The 22,155-nt window shown below is 43.1% G+C and overlaps 1 protein-coding gene and 2 pseudogenes across 2 annotated transcripts; 1 reads left to right on the top strand and 2 right to left on the bottom strand.

Moving 5' to 3' along the window:
* Positions 1 to 928: 928 nt before the first annotated feature.
* On the bottom strand, positions 929 to 1,776 carry LOC100953796 (annotated as a pseudogene).
* SLAMF6 (SLAM family member 6) lies at positions 1,602 to 22,134 on the bottom strand. The gene is made up of 10 exons (XM_023516367.1): positions 22,104 to 22,134; positions 21,879 to 21,995; positions 10,481 to 10,813; positions 6,300 to 6,563; positions 5,697 to 5,862; positions 5,475 to 5,503; positions 5,386 to 5,424; positions 4,016 to 4,104; positions 2,208 to 2,282; positions 1,602 to 1,877 (listed from the first exon to the last, which is right to left on the bottom strand). Exons 1-10 carry the CDS (start codon positions 22,132 to 22,134, stop codon positions 1,830 to 1,832), a joined length of 1,191 nt encoding a protein of 396 aa, XP_023372135.1. The 3' UTR covers positions 1,602 to 1,829.
* Positions 11,423 to 12,847, top strand: LOC100950227 (annotated as a pseudogene). The gene has a single exon (XR_154115.3). The product of XR_154115.3 is annotated as a keratin, type I cytoskeletal 18 pseudogene (transcript).
* Positions 22,135 to 22,155: the final 21 nt, after the last annotated feature.

Here is a 22,155-nt window from a genome sequence, read left to right as displayed (position 1 = left end):
GGGGACAAGAGCAAAAGTGGGAGAGCTATTCCAAGGTTATAGTCAGATTCCTGGTTAGGGGTGGTGATGGTTGGATACAGGGTGGAAGTCCAGGGCTTGGAGAGAAGTGGATATGTCCATATTTTTGAGGTAGAGTTCAAAGCACCTGATGATAGAGAGTCAGGGATGATTTTGAGTTTTGGCTTGAGTGATGGAGCTAATACATTACCATCTTCCTCCTTTTTCTGTTTAGGAGACTGAAGCTCCAAGAGGTTAGGTAACATATCCCAGGAGGTATGTCTGTAAATGTTGCACAAATTGAGCATATTAAATCCCAAAATCTGAAATCCGTAATCTCTCTGTCAACCATAATTCTATTTGTTTAGTTACCAAGGAGAAAGTCACACTCATTTGCGTGTCTGAAGCATGTTTTGGTCCACTGTGGGCTGGAAAATATTATTTATTTATTTATTTTTTTCTTGTGCCAATTGTCATTTTGTGGCAAGATGGTGGAATTAATTACAAATTTAAATCATAACTTGGAAATCTTTAGCTAGGCAGCACATTTTAACAAAAACAAACCTCTTATTCAAAAGTGATCAAGTAACAACTCAAAATGCAGAATAAGAAGGATGAGAAACATCTCACTGGCCAATAGATTTAGTTCTTTCACTATATAAAACTCAAACTTTTCATTTTGGGGGAAGGTAAACTAACTTCAGTATAGACAGAAATATGGAAGGATTTCGTCACACTGACTAGTTTCCTTTAATTAACTGTTCCTAGTTGTCTCAATTGGGAAAGACACATTTACAGAGCTGGCTGTGCTTTAGCCTTCTTTGTGAGCAGCTTTAGATCTGCAGTGCAATTGGCAACTGTCTCCTTTTCCTGCTCTACAGAAATGCTCTGCGCCACGTGCTTCTCCATCAGTGGGCTCAATAACCAGAAAGCGACAGAAAGTTTATCATTCGTTTTGATGCATCATATTTTGCACAGAGATATGAGAGTCCAGGTGATTCTTTACCTCCTTGTGTACTCGATGTAGCCATTCCAGTGAGTAACCTCCAAAGCTATAGCAATGTTATTCCTCTGGACATCAAAAAGGTAATGCTAATTCTGAATCAGTGCCTGTTCTGACTTCTCCATATCAATTGCATTCTGGATTTGTTGATGGACACTTGCTTCATCTCTTCTAGCTGGGAAGTTTTTTGCTTATTGAGTTTATCAGCAAATTCTCCAAAAGAGGCACCATCACCATAGTTGAAAATTATATTGACAAGTAACCCTACTACTGATAGGGTAGAGAAGGTCTCTGGGGTAATCACACATATTTCTTGGATAGAGAATACAAAATAAGCCCAGTTCTGTGCACACAGAGTCCTGTTACACCAGTTTTAGGATAAAGAAACTGGAAGAATGCCTTCATTTTGCCCCAAACAAACTTTTCTTCCATATTCAGGAATAGGTGGTGGGGGGCAAGACGTGGTTGTCCTGTGTGAAAGATCCCTGTTGCCTATAATACCCCTGGACCTAGGAGGGTTGAGTTCTTCAGAGAGGTGGATCTCAGGACAGCATGGTCAGTGAAGGTCCATGCTGTAGTCTTAGTGTTCCTGCAACCCCAACCCCTAGAAAATATTATTTAGATAACATGATGGAAATGATGTTATCCTTTGGTATCAGATGGTATCTGACTTTAATAAGCAGGTTCAAGTCTGGAGGAGTGGAAGTAATAATCCTTGATATTCAGATTCTGTTGCCAGGATTAAACCCAAGCTTCTTGCTTTTTATCCTCTCCATGGGATCAGCATATGATGTGTTTTTCCCCGATTCCACTGAGGCCTTTCAGCAACTTACACGACGTTGTCAAGGGCAGTTGCCCTAGGAGAAGTGGGTTTACTCTATGGGTAAAAGAGGAAACTGAAGTCAGTAAATAGTCCTCATGGCATAGAAAGAGGACTGGAGACCATCCCCAGGAAGCTAGTAGGAACACTGATAGCATAAGGCAGGATTAAATTAGAAAACAAGTAGGTTGAAATATCAGTTATGGGCAATGATCCTAATATAAGATAGCTTCCTGGTTACATTTTGGTGATGTCCTGAGACTTTCTGTATCCTGCTGTTATTTGTGCATGTGCAAAATGACCCTTTTACTTTTGTTTTATTTGTAAAATTATAAATCTGAAGAGGAAGGTAAGAACATAAGAACATAGGGCAATCAGGGGACTCACCTCTCTGGAATGATTGATTGTAGAGTAAATTGTGACAGAATCATTGTTTTCCATAGGTGTTGGGCTTTCCATTTCCTGTAAAAAGAATCATATTCATTTGGTTGATACAGACTAAGAGATTCATACACATTTAGATGGATAGGACAGGCAGTATGTCAAAGTTCTTCAGTAAGAAGGACCAGGTATGTTTAGCAGGACACCAAGCATCACCAGCCTTCAGACCTGGGAAGTTTAGTGGCATTTTCTGAACCCCAGATTCCAGGAAACCAGTGGGCTCAATAACCAGAGAGAGGCAGAAAGGTAGGGAAAGGCATAGTTCTTGTCCTGCATCCAACTCTACTTTCCTTCCTCCACTTTAAAGAACTAACTTATGTAGCAAATGGCTATCATATCTTTTGTCTAGATTATTACTAGCTACACTTGGAACTACCATTTTGCCTCCTCTGGTTAGAATTTTTCACTATAATTCTAACTGCTTGGTCACTGTGTTATGGGGGCCTCCTCAAGCATGGGGACTGGTAAAGTATGAACACCAACCTTAAGCATGGCTCTCCCCATATGCACAGTGCTAACAGCAGAACTCCCCATGCCCCTCCAATTAGCTGCTCAAATTTTTTTTTTTTTTTTGAAACAGAGCCTCAAGCTATCCCCCTGGGTAAAATGCTGTGGCATCACAGCTCACAGCAACCTCCAACTCCTGGGCTCAAGCGAGTCTCCTGCCTCAGCCTCCCAAGTAGCTGGGACCACAGGCGCCTGCCACAATGCCCGACTATTTTTTGGTTGCAGCTGTCATTGTTGTTTTGGCGGGCCCAGGTTGGATTCAAACCCACCACCTTAGGTGTATGTGGCTGGTGCCTTAGCCACTTGAGCCACAGGCGCCGAGCCTCAAATTTTTTGATACTTTAAATTAATTAAAGAATATCTAAAGCATTATCAGGACCTCAGAAACATTCCAAATTTGTAGAAGATTAATTTCTTGGTTTGTTTAATTCAGCCTTGATTTGAATTTAAATTTGTTTCAGCAAATTCAAGAGGGCTTTCAAGGAGGCTACTCATAGATACCCATGAGGGGCTGTGTGAGGGGAGATTTGCTTGGGGAATCCAAGATGTGTACTTGGACCATTGCTTCCATTCTTTGGAGAATGCTGAGTTTTCTTGGCTTATTTTTCCACAAGACATGAAAATTGGCCTCTCAGAAGGTATAGTATTATTTAGAACCATGCCACCTGCAGGTGGTTTATTTAGGGGATGGGCAGTTGCCGATGTGTGACAGAGGAGTTCCTGGTGCGTGACCAAGTCCATCCTGTTATGTTGCTAGAGGGGAGGAGTCTCAAGTTCTTGCCTCCTTCACCCTTTTTGAGGTCCTTTGACACCCCTACCCCCCTGCATCCAGAGTGAGGAGCCAATCCCCTGCTGTGGAGCTGTCTCCTTAGGAAGCTTTCAAACTTAAGGAAATGTTGATCCATTTGGCAACTATTTACTGAGTGTCTTGTTAGGGTATAGGGGAAGAGAGAGGAAGACATGATTTGCACTTCCAGGGAGCTTGTAACTAAGCTGGAGAGACTTACTGGTGCATTAAGCAGTTAGACAACAGCATCAAGCAGGGCATCAGTAAACGTCCCCTCAGGTGAGAGCAGCAAACGACAGCAGACTCTGAAATGGTCTTGCTTATAGCTTTAAGCTGATGTGGCTGCCCTCTCCTTCCCTCCGTGGTGTATGTCATTTGATCAGTCAGATGATAGTGGTGACGAATCTATGAGTAATGGCTGTGACTGACAGTGATGGATTATGAAGCTGAAAGGACTCACCCTGTTGCTGTTGGGATGAGTGACCGAAGCATACACAGTACTGCTCCCTGGGGAGACCGACGCATTCTCTGTGTTCCTTGGGGGTGGTGCTGTTGACACAGGAAGGCACAGTCAGGGGCAGAAGAGCCTGGGGCTGCTCTCCTAGGAACTTTGCCTTTCCTGGAGCACATTCTGTCCCCAAGTAGGCTGTTGTCTGAAGCATTGGCCTTCCATAGGGTTTATTCTGGGTTGACCAGAACCTTCTCAGCCATGTTGTCTATTTCTGACCTCATCTCTTGGGGTTGAGGGTGATCTTGAGGTACCCTAAAGCTTCAGAGTCTCCCTTAGGCCCCTCATGTGCATCAGGAAGCTTCTGCACTACCCACAGAACTAGGGACACCTCACTGGTGAACAGAATGGAGCCAGTCATTTTATGTACGGGATATTGAATTCAACATTTCAGAGGTCCTTAAGCGGATTAGATTTTATTTTAGAGATGAGGAATTAGAAGCTCAGAAAGTTCAACTGATTTGTGCAAAGTCACATGGAAGGTGACAAGATGGGAACTTGAATGGATGCCTTCTGACTTCAGATCCCATGCCCTTTCCCATATAAATAATGTCATGCATCATTCATCTGTGAAATGAGACTCAGCCACTCTGAGACCAGAATCATCCCTTCTGACTGCATCTATCCACTGCCCACACCCAGGCTGGACAGTAGGGAATCTCTTAGTCTCTGTGCAAACCAAATAGGTATGACTTTTTTTTATGGGAAAAGGTTTTGTGCTTTTGCTGCTGTAGTCCTCTCTGTGCTCTGTATTTGCCGGGTAGCAGTGGAGAAGCCCTTTTGCTGGCACTTAGTTTATTCATCAGTAGGGTGGACAGTGACCCTGATCTCACCAGTAGAAACTGTGTGAGTGACAGCTCATATGCTCTGGGTCCCATGGTTACAGATCAACTCCCCTTGCACCCTGGGGTCTGTCTGGGTACTGACATTCTGACTCTCTTCTCTCTCCAGCCCTTTGTCACCCCCTTTCCACTTCTGTTGGGCCCTTCCCATCTGTTCTATGACTGCGAGTTAAGAATCTGGATGCTGGCTCAGCGCCTGTGGCTCAAGCGGCTAAGGCGCCAGCCACATACACCTAAGGTGGCAGGTTCGAATCCCCAGCCTGGGCCCGCCAAACAACAATGATGGCTGCAACCAAAAAATGGCCAGGCGTTGTGGCGGGCGCCTGTGGTCCCAGCTACTTGGGAGGCTGCGGCAGGAGACTCGCTTGAGCCCAGGAGTTGGAGGTTGCTGTGAGCTGTGATGCCATAGCACTCTACCCAGGGGGATAGCTTGAGGCTCCGTCTCAAAAAAAAAAAAAAAAAAAGAATCTGGATGCTTACCAGGACCCTGGGCTTGCTGGGGAGAGAAGTGATGGGAATCTGAAAGATAAAATCAGAACACTGAACTGTGTGGCTACAGTGAGAGAGACCTTCTGCCCACCACCCCATGGGCCTCTCTCTAGAGGATATGGTGGGAGAGGACCCCAAAGGAAGGGAAGGCAGCCCTGAGGCTGGAGGTCTTCTCCTTCAGGATATTAGTAGGTGTGTGGTCACATCAGGGGTCATCTCAGTGGATTAGTTGAGCCAGGGTTTGCATCCTTCCTCCCTTTACCTGTCCTCCACCAGAGATCCTTGGGAATCACAGGTCCCACACTCTAAATCCCTGGTACCTTGGAGAACAGACAAGTATCAAGAAAGAAAACCTGCCTATTCTTCTCCAAACAATACAGCATAACAGTACTGCAGAGATAAGGATGACTGCAAATACAGTAGTCCCAATAATCCATATGCTATCCGAGTCTGGATTTTTCTTAATGCCTGAAAAGAGAGAAAAGAAGTGGCACTTGAGACACATAGAGTGAGGCCCCCACGCAGCCTCTTCTCAGCTGCCTTTAGGGGCTGTGTAGGTTTGTCCACTCCCAGGGGCTCTGGGGGTCTGAGCAGGTTTGAGGGAGTGGGTGTCCCATGTGGCAGGCAGGGCAGGGTGGAGCCCGGTGGATTTGGGGATGAAGCAAGCCTGCTTTCCTGAGGCCTTTGCTCGTGGGCTCTGAGAGGGCGGGAGGAGGGGGTGGGGGAGGCAGGGGAGGGAGGAAGGAAGGAGAGACCTTTGGGAGCCATGAGAGCCCATCCCCTCCCAGCACTGTTCAGCTGCCTCCCACTGGGCCACTGTATTGGGAACCACATAGGATGTGGGGACATGCTACACCCCAGAAAGGTGCAGAAGGCTCTTAGCAAGATCTGAGGCAGACTGCTACCTTTGCAGAGCGCCTGGGCAGAGACAGAGAGGGATAAATTGCTGACGGGGTTCTCGGCTATGCAGGTATAGTTGTCCTCACTGGAATTTCTGGGGTCCCAGGAGATAGTGAAGTTTGGACTATGTTGATGTATGTTTCCTGAGGTCTGCCACGTGAATGCGACAGTGTCACTTGAGTTCTCCACAAAGCAGGCCAGGTGGATTTCACAGGTCTTATTCTCAGTCAGTTGAATGTGATTGGTAACTTGTATGTTCCTCAGTTTTTCTGTGTGAAGAAAAAAGACCCAAATTAAGAGCAAATGGCTTGGCTCAGCCTCCTGTGAAAAATATTCATCTCAACATTTTGTATTCTACTTTCGTTGTGTGTTATGGCTTGTATACTCTGCAAATGACTCAGCTTGTATTGCCCACTTGACTGTAGCAGAGTGTGGGACAGCCAAATGATGGTGACATTAGTTTGGGACAGGGGTGGCAGTGGGAGGAGTAGGAGGGGAAAGAATTGAGTTGCCATCAATTAGTTGGGTAATTCTGGGCTGGTCACTTTACATTTGCAGGCCCCAGTTTACCCCTGGGGTCCCTTCCAGCCTTTGCATGCTGCCCCTGTGTGAAGACAATTTGGAGACCAAGTTGAGCACTCTGATGGCCACCTCAGCCAGGTCAGAAAACAGGAGACCAGGCATAACTGCCCTATTTCTTTTGTCATCTGAATTCCCTAACTAGGATGGCAGATGGAAGTATCACTTCCTTGGGGAATCATATTTCCCACAAATCTGTGGGGATCCTGCTTCTCACTGTATCTGATGCTGGCTCCAGTGACGAGAAAGTGACCTGGACACAGAAGTTCAGCAAGACAGAAAGAGACACATGGAGAACCACAGAGTTAGGGAAGGAAGAAGTGAAGAAACTGACAGAGCATGTGGGAGATTCTGGGGACCAAAGAAGGGCAATATGTTTGGGTGTTTGAGGTGACATGTGCCACAAATATTTCTGAGAGTGAAAACCAGGAAATCTCTCCTAGTAGGATGTCAGTAGCTCTCCTGGAAACATGAGAACAAATAGAAAAGGCCACTGAGCTACTCTTCGCTTGAAGTTGAAGTAAAGGTGACCCAACAAAGAACAGAATGACTCTCACTCTCTGATTAGATGGGGCAGAGTAATGCTATAAGTTCAGAACCGAGTAGGAGTTGTGGAATATGTGTATTCATATCTTGCCAGAACAGAGTTCTCATGGATGGGAAGAGAGCTGGATTTGGAGTTAAGAAGACCTGGACTCCTATTTGTCTCTCAAGAACCTACTCAACCTGTGGCCTTCCCCACCTTAGTTGATGACAACTGCATTCTCCCAGTTACTGAAGCCAAAACTCCCAGACTCATCCTTGACTCGTATCTTCATCTCACATTTCCACATAGGGAAATCCTGGTGGTTTTACTGTCAACATGTGCTCAGGATCCAACCTCTTCTCACCACTTCCACTGCTACACGTACCCTGATCCAAGCCAGCATCTGGGCTTGCTTGGGTTGTTGTAATGGCTTCCTAATCATTCTATTGGTTTCCACCTTTATCCCTTAAATTCTGTTCTCAACAGAGAAGCCAAAGGGATCCTGTGAACGAGTAAGTCCAATCTCATTACTTTTGCAAAACCCTCTGACGGCTCTCAATCTCACTGAGCATAGAAGCCTGTGATGGCTCTTAGGGCCTCACATGATGTGCCCCCTTTTCTCTTTTCTGGCCTCATCCCCTCGGTCTGCTCCTGGATGTTTGGCCTCTTTGATGTTCCTTGAGCATGTCATGCATGAGGGGACTTTCCACCTGTGCTGGATGGCTCTTGCTCCAGATATCTGCCTGGCTTACTCCTTCACTTCTAACAGGTCTTGGTGCAAATGTTACCTTTTCAGCGAGGGCTATTCTGAGCACTCCCTTTAAAACTGACTTAGCTCTCTGGCACTCCTGACGCTCCTTCTTCTGATCTCTCCTTTTCCCATAGCACTCATAGCTTCCTTATGTACTGTGCATCACTTGTTTATATATTATATGTATAGTTTATCACCTGCCTCACTTCCCATCTAGAATGTTGGTTCCACCAGGGCAGGGATCCTTGTTTTGCTCACTGAAGTATTTATTCCAAGTGCCCAGGACAGTATATTGTACCCTCAAAAGACTCTATGAATAAATATAACATGGTGTCAACATCTTTCTTAACACTGAACTCTACGCAGTCACTTCCAATTAATTGGTATTGGCCCATCAAATCAAATCTTAGCCATTCCTTTCCTGGAACATATTGAGAGATTGATCAACGTTTTTTTTGGGGGGGGGGTTTAAAAAACCTCTATAGTGCATACCTTGAAATTCCCTTGTACCAGTGTAAAACAAGTTGGTATAGTTTACACAGCTGCGTATGTGCCTTGGAGAAGAGGTACGCTAAAAAGCCCTGAAAAACCACCTCAGGAGTGTGGCTATTGCGGGAGAAGTCATACTTCCCAACAGTGCCAGAACAGTGTCTCAGCTAATGTGATGGAGCCTGGTGTGGGGTCTGTTCTTGGGATTCCACTGGACACGTCTCTCTTCTCTGTCTAGTGTCCTAGCACTGCCTCAATGATGACTGGTCACTCAGGGTGACCCCACAAAAGATATGTCCATGTCCTAATTCACAGAATCTAAATATTAGTTTATTTGGGGAAAGGGGTCTTTGCAGAAGGAATTAAATTAGAGAGCTCATCCAGGATTATTTGATGCACCCTAAATCCACTGATAAGTACTCTTATAGGAGAAAAGCCAAGGGATATTTGAGACAGACAGAAGAGGCGAAAACAAAAAGAAAAGGAGGAGGCAGTGTGACCTTGAGGGCAGAGCCTGGAGCCATGTGGCCACAAGCTAAGGACCACCAAGGCATGCTGACAGCAGCCAGAAGCTGGGAGCGGCAGAGAACAGACTGTGCCCTGGGCCTCCAGGGGAGCATACCCTGCCCACACCTTGATTTTGGATTTCGGGCACAAACTGTGACAGAATAAGTTTCTGTTGTTTGATACCACTCAGTTTGTGGTATATTGTTTCTGCAGGCTCAGGAAACTAATACACTGCTCCAAGGCCATTTTGCCCTTGTTGTCAGAATCTCTGTTCTGTGTCTTATTCTTTCAAGGATATGACTTTGACTAATCTAACACGGTCAACCTGTTCAATACTCAGGACATACTAAAGGTTAACATGTAACCTGTTTGTGGAGACATTTCATTTTAACAGTGATTTTTTTGGGTACCATGTCTTAACCCAAAGAACTTGGGGTGAATTTTAGACACCCTGAGCTCCCTAGTAGACAAGAATTAAAGAATCTCAGCTGCTTTAACATTGTCTAGTCTGATTGCCGATTTAATGGTTGAGTCTCCTGTTGAACATTGCTGCTACGCGATTACCCCAAAGCTAGTCACAGCATCTCTGAACATCATTGATTGCTAGAAAGATTTTTTTCTGGTATTAATGCATAAGCTACCTCATTACACTTTTCATAATTTTATGTTATGGATGTTTTCATTCATTCATTAATCCTGGAGAGGGAGAGTTTTGACTAGTCATGTACATGAGCTGTCTGGGGGAAAATATTGTTAGAAATTAAATAACCTTGACAAAAAAGACATTTCTCTTTATCAGCTCATCCTTACAGAGCACTTTGCAGGTAGACACACTGTCCTCTACATAGACCACTGTATCAGGTCACGCTAGCCTTTGTTGCCAGGGTGGTTCTGTGGGAGATGCTGCCACCCACTCCCTCTGGGCCTGTAGGCAAGTTACTGTAACTGAGGCTAGATGCCTCATGGATAAAGATTGTGTCTGTCCCATGGAGGCTTTGTGAGATTACGTGGCAGCTACAAGTAATACACATGGCCACCATATCATGAATAGTTCACTTCATTTGTTTTGCTACATTTCTTGATGAAAGGGAACATTTGATTGGTTGAGGGGAGTGAGGTGATTCTGCCACAAGAGTCAAAAGACTTAGGTTCATTGTCAGCTCTGCCCCTACCTGGCTGTGCTGTGCTATTGAGTGCCTATGCTGCTGGACTGCATTCTGATGCCAAATGCTATGCTGTTTACCACTAGGCCACAGTGTACATGGGTGGTCACATAGAATTGAAATGCATAACCTTTTAGTCCATATATAATTAAATTCCACATTCAGACTCACCAAAGATCCTCAAAGTATAATTAAAAAACTTTGTAGAGGTCTCTGTGGCTATCTGGGCTCTGTAAGATCCTGTGTCTGCCATCATCAGGTTGCTGAGCTGCAAGGAGCAGCACCCAGTGAAGCTCAGCCGCTCTCTTCGTTTTGGGTCGGTCACGTGGGATTCTGAGCTTTGGTCTTCCTTTAGTCTTATGAAGGCGATAGATGTTCCACTGTAAAGCCAGGTGATGGACATGGCCTTCTCTCCCGTGGGAAACTTCAGGGGAAGGGTTACCAACTCCCCCAGCACCCCATTCATTATCGATGGGGTTGAGCTTTCCTGTGAAACTACATGCCCTGTAAACACAGAAATAAAGGCTTTAAAACTGTCCTTAAAACCACACCCCCAAGACCTGCACCCTTTCCCCCAACTCTGCTAGTCCATTAGAGCTCTCTGATACCTATACCTAGAGATGTGACGGATTAAGACAAAGTTAGGAGAAAGACTGAAATGAATAATCACACTCCCACCAATCTCCCCTAACACAATGTCTGGCACCCTTGGTTAATGGACATTTGACCCAGATGCTCCTGGATCAGTTCACCCTCCCACACTGATGGTTCCTCTTGGGTCATGACTATACACTGTGACTCCAACCTCTGAATTCTTAGGGCATTAGGTGATGGAGGACAGAGAACTACAGACTCCAAAAATTGCAAGGCTTTGTTTATGACATATAATTAAAGCTTGACATTTACTGATTACCTACTGTGTGTCCAAAACAATAGGCTTGTGCAATTTAGAAGACTGACAACAGGGACTAACGTCAAGGATGTGTAGCACAGACACTTCTTCTCATACATGATTTCAATGATGCTGACAATTCTGTGAGGCAGGCAGGATGGATATTATTACCTCCATTTATACACAAAGAAGCTGAGACCCAGAAAAGTTAACTAATTTTCCCAGGGTTACATAGCTGATGAATAGCAGAGTCAAGACTCAAAGCCACCCAGCTCACCCAAGTCTTGTCCTCTCCTCTTCTGACATCATGTCCTTTACTACTCGTTCCACCACCTTCTCCAGCAATTACCAGTCCCTGGGCTCAGTCCAGGCGCCCAGCTACAGTGTCTGGCCTGCTAGCAGCGCAGCCAGCGTCTATGCAGGCGCTGGGGGCTTGGGCTCCCAGATCTCCATGTCCCACTCCACCAGCTTCCGAGGTGGCTGGGGGTCCGGGGGCCTGGCCATGGGGATGGCTGGGGGGTTGGCGGGAATAGGGGGCATCCAGACTGAGAAGGAGACCATGCAAGAACTGACCGACTGCCTGGCCTCCTACCTGGACAGAGTGAGGAACCGGGAGACTGATAATGGGAGGCTGAAGAGCAAAATCCGGGAACACCTGGAGGAGAAGGGGCCCCAGGTCAGAGACTGGGTGCATTACTTCAAGACCATCGAGGACCTGAGGGCTCAGATCTTTGCCAATTCTGTGGACAATGCTCGCATTGTTCTGCAGATTGACAATGCCCATCTTGCTGCTGATGACTTTAGAGTCAAGTATGAGACAGAACTGGCCATGCACCAGTCTGTGGAGAGTGACATCCATGGGCTCTGCAAGGTCATTGATGACACCAATATCACTCGACTGCAGCTGGAGTCAGAGATCGAGGCTCTCAACGAGGAGCTGCTCTTCATGAAGAAGAACCACGAGGAGGAAGTAAAAGTCCTACATGCCCAGATTGCCAGCTCTGGGTTGACTGTGGAGGTAGATGCTCCCATCCCAGGACCTGAGCAAGATCATGGCAGACGTGTGGGCCCAGTATGATGAGCTGCCTCAGAAGAACCAAGAAGAGCTGGCCAAGACCTGATCCCAGCAGACTGAGGAGAGCACCTCAGTGGTCACCTCACAGTTTGCTGAGGTTGGAGCTGCTAAGACAATGCTCACGGAGCTGACGTGCACAGTCCAGTCCTTGGAGATTGAACTGGACTCCATGAGAAATCAGAAATCCAGGTTGGAGGACAGCCTGAGGGAGGTGGAGGCCCGCTACGCCATGCAGATGGAGCAACTCAATGGGGTCCTGCTGCATTTGGAGTCAGAGCTGGCACAGACCCGGGTAGAGGGGCAGTGCCAGGCCCAGGAGTATGAGGCACTGCTGAACATCAAGGTCAAGCTAGAGGCTGAGATCGCCACCTACCGCTGTCTGCTGGAAGATGGGGAGGACTTCAACCTTGGTGATGCCCTAGACAACAGCAACTCCATGCAAACCATCCATAAGACCACAACCCACAGGATAGTGGACGGCAAAGTGGTGTCTGAGACCAACGACACCAAAGTTCTGAGACACTGAGGCAGTAGAGCAGCATGTCCTTATACCAATAAAGAGTTCAGAGGTCACTGGACATCAGTGTAAAAAAAAAGACTCAAAGCCAGGTCTTCTTACTACTTTGTGCTCTTTTATGATACCAGAAGATATATTTTCTGCTCTAAAAGATCATAACATAGTAGTAGAAAAGATAAAACTTATAAATATAAAAATAATAACATATAATGGCCATATTCTTGTGTGCCTCTCTCAGAGCCATCAATGTTTGAGCAAAAAAAATGAAATGGTCACAATGATTCTTTTTTTTTTTTTTTTGAGACAGCCTCAAGCTGTGCCCCTGGGTAGAGTGCTGTGGCATCACAGTTCACGGCAACCTCCAACTCCTGGGCTCAAGCGAGTCTCCTGCCTCAGCCTCCCAAGTAGCTGGGACCACAGGCGCCTGCCACAACGCCTGGCTATTTTTTGGTTGCAGCCATCATTGATGTTTTTCTGGTGGGCCCGGGCTGGATTCAAACCTGCCACCTTAGGTGTATGTGACTGGTGCCTTAGCCACTTGAGCCACAGGCGCTGAGCCACGATGATTCTTAAAGAAGGTGCTTCCTTAGAATCTTTTCCCAAATTCTTAGCAGTTATCACACTGTTTTGTACTTCCTTATTTACTTATTTGTCTGAAGACGCCTTAATTATCCTTATATCTCAGCAATCACCACTGGTGGGGTCTGTGGGAATGTCTGAGTGGTCAGTGTGTAAATCACCATCACCACTACCTCAACCTTCTTGGGATCTCTAATTTCTCAGGAGAAGAGCTGAGCAGGGGAGGAAACATCTCTTGAGATCCTGATACTCAGCTCCTGGGTGAGCTTGCACTTCCTCTCTGCTTCTGGGGTTGTCATATGGGTCCCAGGCAGATGAACACTGCCATCATCAATTCCTCTGCTGTCCTAGTCTTTCCATCAGCATGTAAACACGCTGATATTTGTCATCTCCACCCTTTCTCTCTTGGAATCACATGGGCAAATGCCACATGCAAAATCTTGAGCAAAAAACCCCAGATAAAATAAAAATAAAAAACAAAAAACAAAAACCAAACAAGGGTATAATTTCACTTATTTACAGTTAAAAAACAGGTTAAACAAATCTGTGCTGTTCAAAGTCAGGGGAGTAAGTGCCTTTGAGGAGGAGGGAGGGAGAGCCCAGAAGAGCTGTGAAGGAGGGATTCTGGGTGCTGATGACGTTTTGCTTTTGACCTGTATTTGGCTATACAGACTTATTCATTCATGATAATTCATTAATAATTCATTTATGATAATTTATTGATCTGACGTTTATGACCTATACAGTTTTCTCTTTGTGTTTCCTTAAAGAAAAAAATCATTACAATGATTGGTACTACCCCATAAGTACCAAAATGATCTGGCCATTTCTCTCTCTTTGACCTAGTTTCTATAATAGGCTAAAACTTTTGCAAATGAAGTTTTCCTCTGCCTACCACACACTTCTTCCAGGCATCTACATGGCTTATTCTTTTGACCCCATAAGGTCTTTTACACAAATGTTCCCTTTCAGAAAGGTATGAAGAATATGACCACTTTTTCCTCGCTACCACCCCCTACCTACCCTTGCACACATAGCTACTTTTGGATTTATTTTTCTCTATGGTACTTAACATCTAGCATACTTTATAACTTATACATTTGTTTTGTTTATTCTCCTGCCTCTCCTGCAGCATGTAAACTCCATAAAAGCAAGGAATTTTGTCTGTCTTGTTTACTGTTGTGAACATTCTTGAACAGTGCCTGGCACATAGTAGGAAGCCAATGATTATTCAGTGGATGGACACATCTCTATGCCTTCTCTTGGAGGTTCTCTGCCTAGAACATTAAGGCTCAATTCCTCTTAGTGGCCCAAGGACTCATCTGTAACTATTCTTCCTTCATCTAATAACACTTGTGTACGGTCCCTTGGTTTATAGATTATAATTATTACTTTATTTAACAAGTCATTCATTTTACTATTTGCTGGGTTATATGCTAATTCAATGGGTAAAACCTTAGAAATCATAGCATTCAGACCCTGTTTATTAGTTTCCTTTAATGTACAAGTTTCTGGGCTGGAAACTGGGAATACAGATATGAATAAGACATAGTCAGTCCTCTGGGTCCACCGTCTGGTAGAGGAGTCTAGCAGATTAGTGAGTAGTTAGGTAGGGTGCAGTGGGTTGGGCACTGACTCAGGTGGGCTCACCTCTGCATGGTTCTCATGCCACTCTTGCCTCCTGTACACTCTTTGCTATAATACGAGATTGTTTTCTTTTTCCCCCCATAATCTTGAGGGCAAAGATTCCCCTTTTTGTTTCTGTATTTCTAGAACTGAGTACAATTTCTAACTGGATAAATGTTGAATTGATAGAGTATGTGCTCTATGAGAGCACAGATCATGAGAATGATGGACTCGTGTGCTGTCAGGGAACACTTTATAGGAGAAGACATTGTATTAGGGTTTTGAATAAAAACTCAGAGTTCTCTATTGCTCAATTACTTGTCATTTTTCCAAGAATTCCCTGTTTTCTTTGTATTAACATTCCCTCTGTCTAAAATCTCCTTCCCAACTTTTTCGACATGGCAAGGTGCTATTTATACTTCAAAGTTGAGCTAAAATATCTATTTGCCTCTGCTTATATCTGTGGTATAAGGGAGAGGAGAAAGAAGTTTGTGGTGGAGGATAGGGAGAAGGAACACTGGAGGGATGAGATGGTAGGAGTGGTTCCCTACAGGTCTAAAACCAAAACCAGGTTTGTGCCAATATACTCAGGGGTGGTGAGTATGCTCTTAAAAATGTTCAAAAGACCCTTTTTGAGACTTTGGACACAAGCAAAGGGTCCCAGGTGATGTGGTATAGCCAAGAGGGCATAAGAAGGTCATTTTTTCTGTTCTGCCTGGAATCAGGACTGATGGGTTTTTTTGAGCATCCTGGGCCAGCACCCTTGGTATGGATATTTATATCCTTTGGGGCAGGCAGGGCATCCGAATAGCTCTAATGGCCCACCCCCCAAATGGACAACTAGAATTAGAAAAGGAGATGAGAATTGGAAAGATACCTCATGGTAGCTGCAGTTGACAGGCTGCTGTGTCCTAGGAGAAACATCCCTTGGGGACTCTCATTGGGCACCACTTAGGACATAGAGGTGTTACTGAGATCTTGCCCAACTTCTGGTGAAAATATCGGGCCAGAAATTTGGCCATTTCTGGCTTGATACTTGTTTATTTTTTCATTCCTTGGATATAAAACACTGGTTACTAGGGGTAGATGGAGGAAGAACGGGGAAATGTCACAAGGTACACAGTTGCAGATATACAGAATGAATAAGTCTAGAGACATAATGTACACCATAGGTTATAATTATAATATTATATTTTATACTGAAAAGTTGCTAAGAGTAGATTTCAGGTGCTCTCATCATGCTTGCAAAAAAAAAAAATAACTGGGCAAGATAAAAAACTGATGGAAGGCATCTAACTCAGCACTCTCAGGTGGAAAAGTGGCTGTGTACTTGATATTCCTCATAAACACTGAAAGGCAAATAAATAATCCACTGCCATCCAGGGCAAAATATTATAGTGTAGGCAAACAATAGACATGCTAAAAGCCTGGGAGGAAAACTGAGGAGGGGGTTTCTTTGGAGAATAAGGATATTGGAAAATGCCTACTTATACCAGGGAATTTAAAGTCACATCGATACATTTGGAGGATATCCTAAGTAAAGTACCACAGGAATGGAAAAGTAGGCACCCAATGTACTCAATACTAATATGAAACTAATAGACGACCTACTACATGCTCACACAAGAAGAAAAAAACAACTAAATTCAAGTAAGAGGATGGGGAAGCAGGGAGGGGGAGAAGTAAAGGGGCAGGAGGGTTAGTAAGTTCTCACTTAATGAATGCAAAGTAGGGGTATATGGCATACCTCCTGGGCGAAGGGCTCAACTACAACTTGGATTTTACCTAAAAAATGCAAGCAATGTAACCTGATTGTTTGTACCCATATATTCATCTGAAATAAATAAGTGAAATAAAATAATAAAAAATAAAAAAGAAGTTTGCCATACACACACAAAAGAATCTGATCACTTAATGCTAAATGAAAAAAAAAAAAAAAAGAAAAAGCCATATGCATACCCAGGGCATGGCACATACTTAGAAAAGTTCTGAAAAAATCCTAACATTTTACCTATGGCTGATGTTTATGTTCAGTGAAAGCAGAAAGTTAAGGCAGATTGATACACAGCCTGTCTAAAGCATTAAAGGAATGCCTTGACACAGAGCCAATCTGCAAACAAGGATGGAAGTTTTCTTTTGTTGGCTCCTGATTGATGAAGAAGTATCTGTCAAAATAGTAGCTGAACATAAGCTGAAGAAAAAGAGACTTCAGAGAACACATGTACCAAATAATATTAACACAATCTTTACAAAAATAGTTTAGAAAATTCACTAAGCAAACAAAAACTACAACCCCAGCAAGCAACTACAACAAATAATGAGGAGGTAGACGAGTCTGATTCCAGAGCTATCACATTGTAATATTCAAAACTTCTAATTTACAATACAAAATTATGAAGCAAGTGAGGGGAAAAAAAGTATGACCCATTCACCAGAGAAATTAAGAGAAATTGTCTCAGAAGAAGCATAGATATTGGATTTACTAAACAAAGACTATATAATTCAACTATCTTAAATATGCTGAAAGAGCTAAAGAAAATTATAAACAAAGAACTAAAGGAAATTGGTAAAAAGATATATGAACAAAAATTAGAATACTGAAAAAGATAGAAATTATAACAAGAACCAAATAGAAATTCTGTAGCTGAAAAAGTACAATAATTGAAATGAAAATTTTAATAGATGATTTCAATAGCAGATGTGAACAGGCAAAAAGTAGAAATAGCTAATTTGAAGCTAGGTCAATTGAAATTATCCAGTCAAAAGAACAGAAAGAAAAGAATGAAGAAAAATGTACAGAACTTAAGAGACCTGTGGGATATCATCAAACATACCAAATAGCATAATGGGAGTATACAAAGGAGAGAAGAGAGAGAAAGGGGCAGAAATGATTTTAAAGAAAATAATGTCCCCGAATTCTCAAATTTGATAAAATACATGAACTTATACATCCAAGAAAGTCAATGAATTCCAGGAAGAATAATCTCAAAGAGAACCATAGCAAGACAAATTATAATCAACCAATTGAAAGGTAAAAATGAAGAAAATCTCAAATGCAGAAGGAGAAAGTGACTTAACATGTTCAAGTGGTGTTCAATAAAATTAACAGCCAATTTCTTAGAATAAATCATGGATTTCATAGGGCAATGGAATGACATATTTAAGGTGCTGAAAGAAAAAAGAACTCATCAAACACAAATTTTACAGCTGACAAAATTATCCTTCAAAAATGAAGGTAAAATTAAGACATTCCAAGATATTAACAAAAGCAGATGTAGTTTATTGCTAGTAGACCGGTACTATAAGAATTGCTAAAGGAATAATAGAGATTAGAGCAGAGATAAATTACAGAAGTAAAAAATAGAGAAAAATCAATGAAACCAAAAATTGATTCTTTGAAAAAAATCAACAAAATTGGCAAATGTAGCTGGGTTGGCTAGGGAAAAATGAGAGAAGATTCAAATTAATAAAACTAAATGAAAGTGGGGGCATTACTACAGACCTTACAGAAATAATAATGAAAAGATTATAGGAGAACACTATGAATAACATTTTGCCAACAAAAAGATAACCTACATGAAGTTGAAAAATTTCCTAGAAACTCATAAACTATTTCCTAAGAAGAAATAGAGAATGTAAGAGGACCTATGACAAGAAAGAAGACTCAATCAGTAAACAAAACTTCCTGACAAAGACAGATGGCTTCAGTGGTGAGTTCTACTAATTATTTAAAGAATACTTAACAGCAATCATTCTCAAGTTCTTCCCAAAAATAGAAGAAGAGAAAAACAGTTTTAAACTCACTGTTTTAGGTCAGCATTACCCTGATACAAAAGTCAAAGACATCAGAACAAAAGAAAACGACAGACCAATATTCCTTATGAATATTGATGTAAAAATCCTTAAGAAAACATTAACAAACTAAATTCAGGAGCATATTAAGAGGATTACCCAGCATGACCAAATAAAATGTATCTCAGAGTCTGGGCACTGTGGCCCATAATTGTAAGGCTGTGGGAGGCTGAGGTAGGTAGATTGCTGGAGCTCAGGAGTCGGACACCAGCCTGAGCAAGAGCAAGATCCTGTCTCTACTAAAAATAGAAAAACTAGCCAGGTGTTGTGGTGGGTGCCTGTAGTCCCAGCTACTTGGGAGGCTGAGGCAAGAGGATCACCTGAGCCCAAGAATTTGAGGTTGCTTTGAGTTATGATGATGATAGCACTCTATCTGGGGTAACAGAGTGAAGCTCTGTCTCAAAGAAAAATGTATTTCAGAAATTAAAAAATGATTCAACATATGAAAATCAATCAATCTAATATAGTATGTTAACAGACTGAAGGAAAAGAGACACATGGCAATCTCAATTGATGTAGAAAAGGCATTTGAAAAGATCCAACACCCTTTCATATAAACACACTTGAGAATCTAGGAGTGAAAGAAACTTCATAAAAATGAAACCTATTTTTATGAAAACCCACAGCTATCATTCTACTCAAGTATGGAACATTAAAAGTCTTCCAACTAAGATCGGAAAAGGCAACAATGCCCACTTTCACCATTTGTACTCAACATTGTACTGGAGGTTCTAGTTAGAGCAATTAATCAAGAATAAGAAATAAAAGACATCTCAGCAGTGCCTGTGGCTCAGTGGGTAGCCACCATATACTCAGGGTGGCAGATTCTAATCCAGACCCTGCCAAACTGCAAACAAAAAAATAGCCAGGCATTCTGGTGGGCGCCTGTAGTCCCAGCTACTCGGGAGGCTGAGGCAAGAGAATTGCCTAAGCCCAGAAGTTGGAGGTTGTTGTGAACTATGACGCCACAGCACTCTACTGAAGGCAATAAAGTGAGACTCGGTCTCTAAAAAAAAAAAAAAAAAAAAAAACCAAAAGAAAAAAAGACAGCTCAATTGAAAAATAAGTGAAACTATTTCATTCACAGAAAACATGACCATATAGATAGAAAATCCTAAAAACTACAAAAAATGATCAGAGCTAAGAAATGAATTCAGTGTAGTTGAAGTATATAAGATCCACAGACAAAAATCATTTGTATTCCTTCACGGTGTATGTATATATCATAGGGTCATCACAGGAAGTATCAATAGAAATGGGGAGAAAGAGAGGAGTTTTATCATGAAGACATTTAGTATATATCATTCTAGAGGTGCGTTAAATTTGTAAGGAGGTAAAAATAAGGCAAAGGCTCGAGTTTCTGCTTCCAGGTCAGGAAGTGTCCTCAGAATGAATGAAAGAATGCTCTATCTATCTATCTTTGCCAAAGTTCTGTCCTCTTTCCACTTTTCTCCTTTGCTTCACTTATCTCTATGCGGTTAACTTTCAAGTCTCTAGCTCCAGCTCTACCCCTAGTTCAAAATTTCCAGCTGCTTTCAGAAAATCTTCTCACAGATACCATCCTGCCATCCTTAAATCAGTAGGTCCAAAGCTGAACTCACTTTTCTCCCCGTGGTTCCTCTCCATCTCCTAATTTTGTCACCTCCTTTGGCTATCCTATCTGAAATTAGACCGCCCTCTTCGCCACACTTCATGTCTCCTTTCCCTTCCTTATTTCTTCCTTATCATTTATCACTTCTTATCACTTGTCATTTCTTCCTTATCACCAGCCAATACCCTACTTTTCTTATTTATCTCACTTATAGTTTATCTGCCTTGCTAAAATGTTAACCCAACGGAAGCCAGAATTTTTGCCTGCTCTGTTCTTGATGTCTCCCCAGAATCTAGTGCTAGGCATCCAACAGGTGCTTGGTGAATATTTATTTATTGAATGGCTTAATGAAGTCCCCTGCCTTCTGTTCCTGTTGAGAACTAATCTAGTCAGTGCCGCATCTCTTGCTTTAGTCCCTTCTTTCTCTTGTGCTGCTGCTCTATTTCATCAGCTGTCATTGTTTCTCAGAACTATTGCAAGAGCATGCCACATGATGGCTAATGAAATTTGGGCACGTTATTTAAATTTTCTTAGCCTCACTTCTTTATTTTCAAATTGCCATAGTAATACGAATTCACACAACTGTCTTGAGACTTATAATGCATGTATAGCATCTGGTGCAGTCCTTGAAATAGAATAACCACTCGATAAGTGACAGCTATTTTTATCACTTACCCTGCCAGCTCTGGGCTAGCCTTCCTGTTTGGTTTTCTGGCCCCTCTCTTCCTGAATGCTATTCTGTGGCCCCTGTGAACCACCTGTGGGTCCCCAAACATGATCTGAACCTTCCTGTCCTTCAGGCAGTGGCCAGCTAGGAACAAGAAGCTAGCGGTCAGTTCATCCCTTACTCACTGTCACAGTGAAGCAGCCCTGAACTGATTTACATCAAAGGAATGTAAATCCTTTGAGACCTGTTTGTTTCAGTTAGCAAAAGATGAGAAGACAATTTCTAGTGTTTTTGGTCGAGCCCAGAAATTTAGCTCAATTGAATCATCGGTTTTCAGTGTTCTAAAGGAGGTCAGTGCGGCTCAGGGAGCATCAGTTACCTCCCTGAGGTTACGCAGTAAGAAAGTAGCTGAACTGGTGTGAGGACTCATTTTCCTCACTTTAGCACCCTTTACCACCATGTGCTGGTCGTAAGTCACAAACACAAGCTTGTTTTACAAAAGCTCATTTCCCATACCCCCCGGCGCATAATGCTCTACATGCAGACACAGTTGGAGTTGTTTGCTGTGAACCATCTCAGGCTCTAGCATTCAAAGTTAAGAGGAAGCCGTAGTTTATCAGGCACCAAGGCAAAGCCTGGCCGCTCTCCCTGCGCCCTGACCCTTGGTAGACAGCCAGCCAAGACAGCTGTATACCCGTAATTCAGACTGAGCAAGCTACCCCAAACCAGGGAGTCACTCAGTGACTGTGTAGGTCTGCAACGACACTTACCTGGGCCAAGGCAGAAGACAAGCGGGAGAGACTGGAACAGCCAGAACATCCTCTCGGTGGAGGAGACTGGTGCTGGGGACGTTGCCGCAGTCAGAGATATTGTCACTCTGTCATAAACTGAAAGTATGTTGAATACTTAGACTTCCCCTTCCTCTCAGAACGTGTGAGAACATCTTTCCCCCACATTAAAAATCCAAATTTTAAACTTACTATTATTTCATTTACTTTTTCCTGAGCCAAGTACGAAAATCTTCATTGTGCAATGTCAATTGGAATG

This window comes from Otolemur garnettii, unplaced genomic scaffold, assembly GCF_000181295.1.
Source record: "Otolemur garnettii isolate 467f Iridium unplaced genomic scaffold, OtoGar3 scaffold00091, whole genome shotgun sequence".
Classification (NCBI taxonomy): Eukaryota; Metazoa; Chordata; class Mammalia; order Primates; family Galagidae; genus Otolemur; species Otolemur garnettii.
Note: the sequence above shows the minus strand (reverse complement) of the source record. Positions and strands in the feature narration are given on the sequence as shown.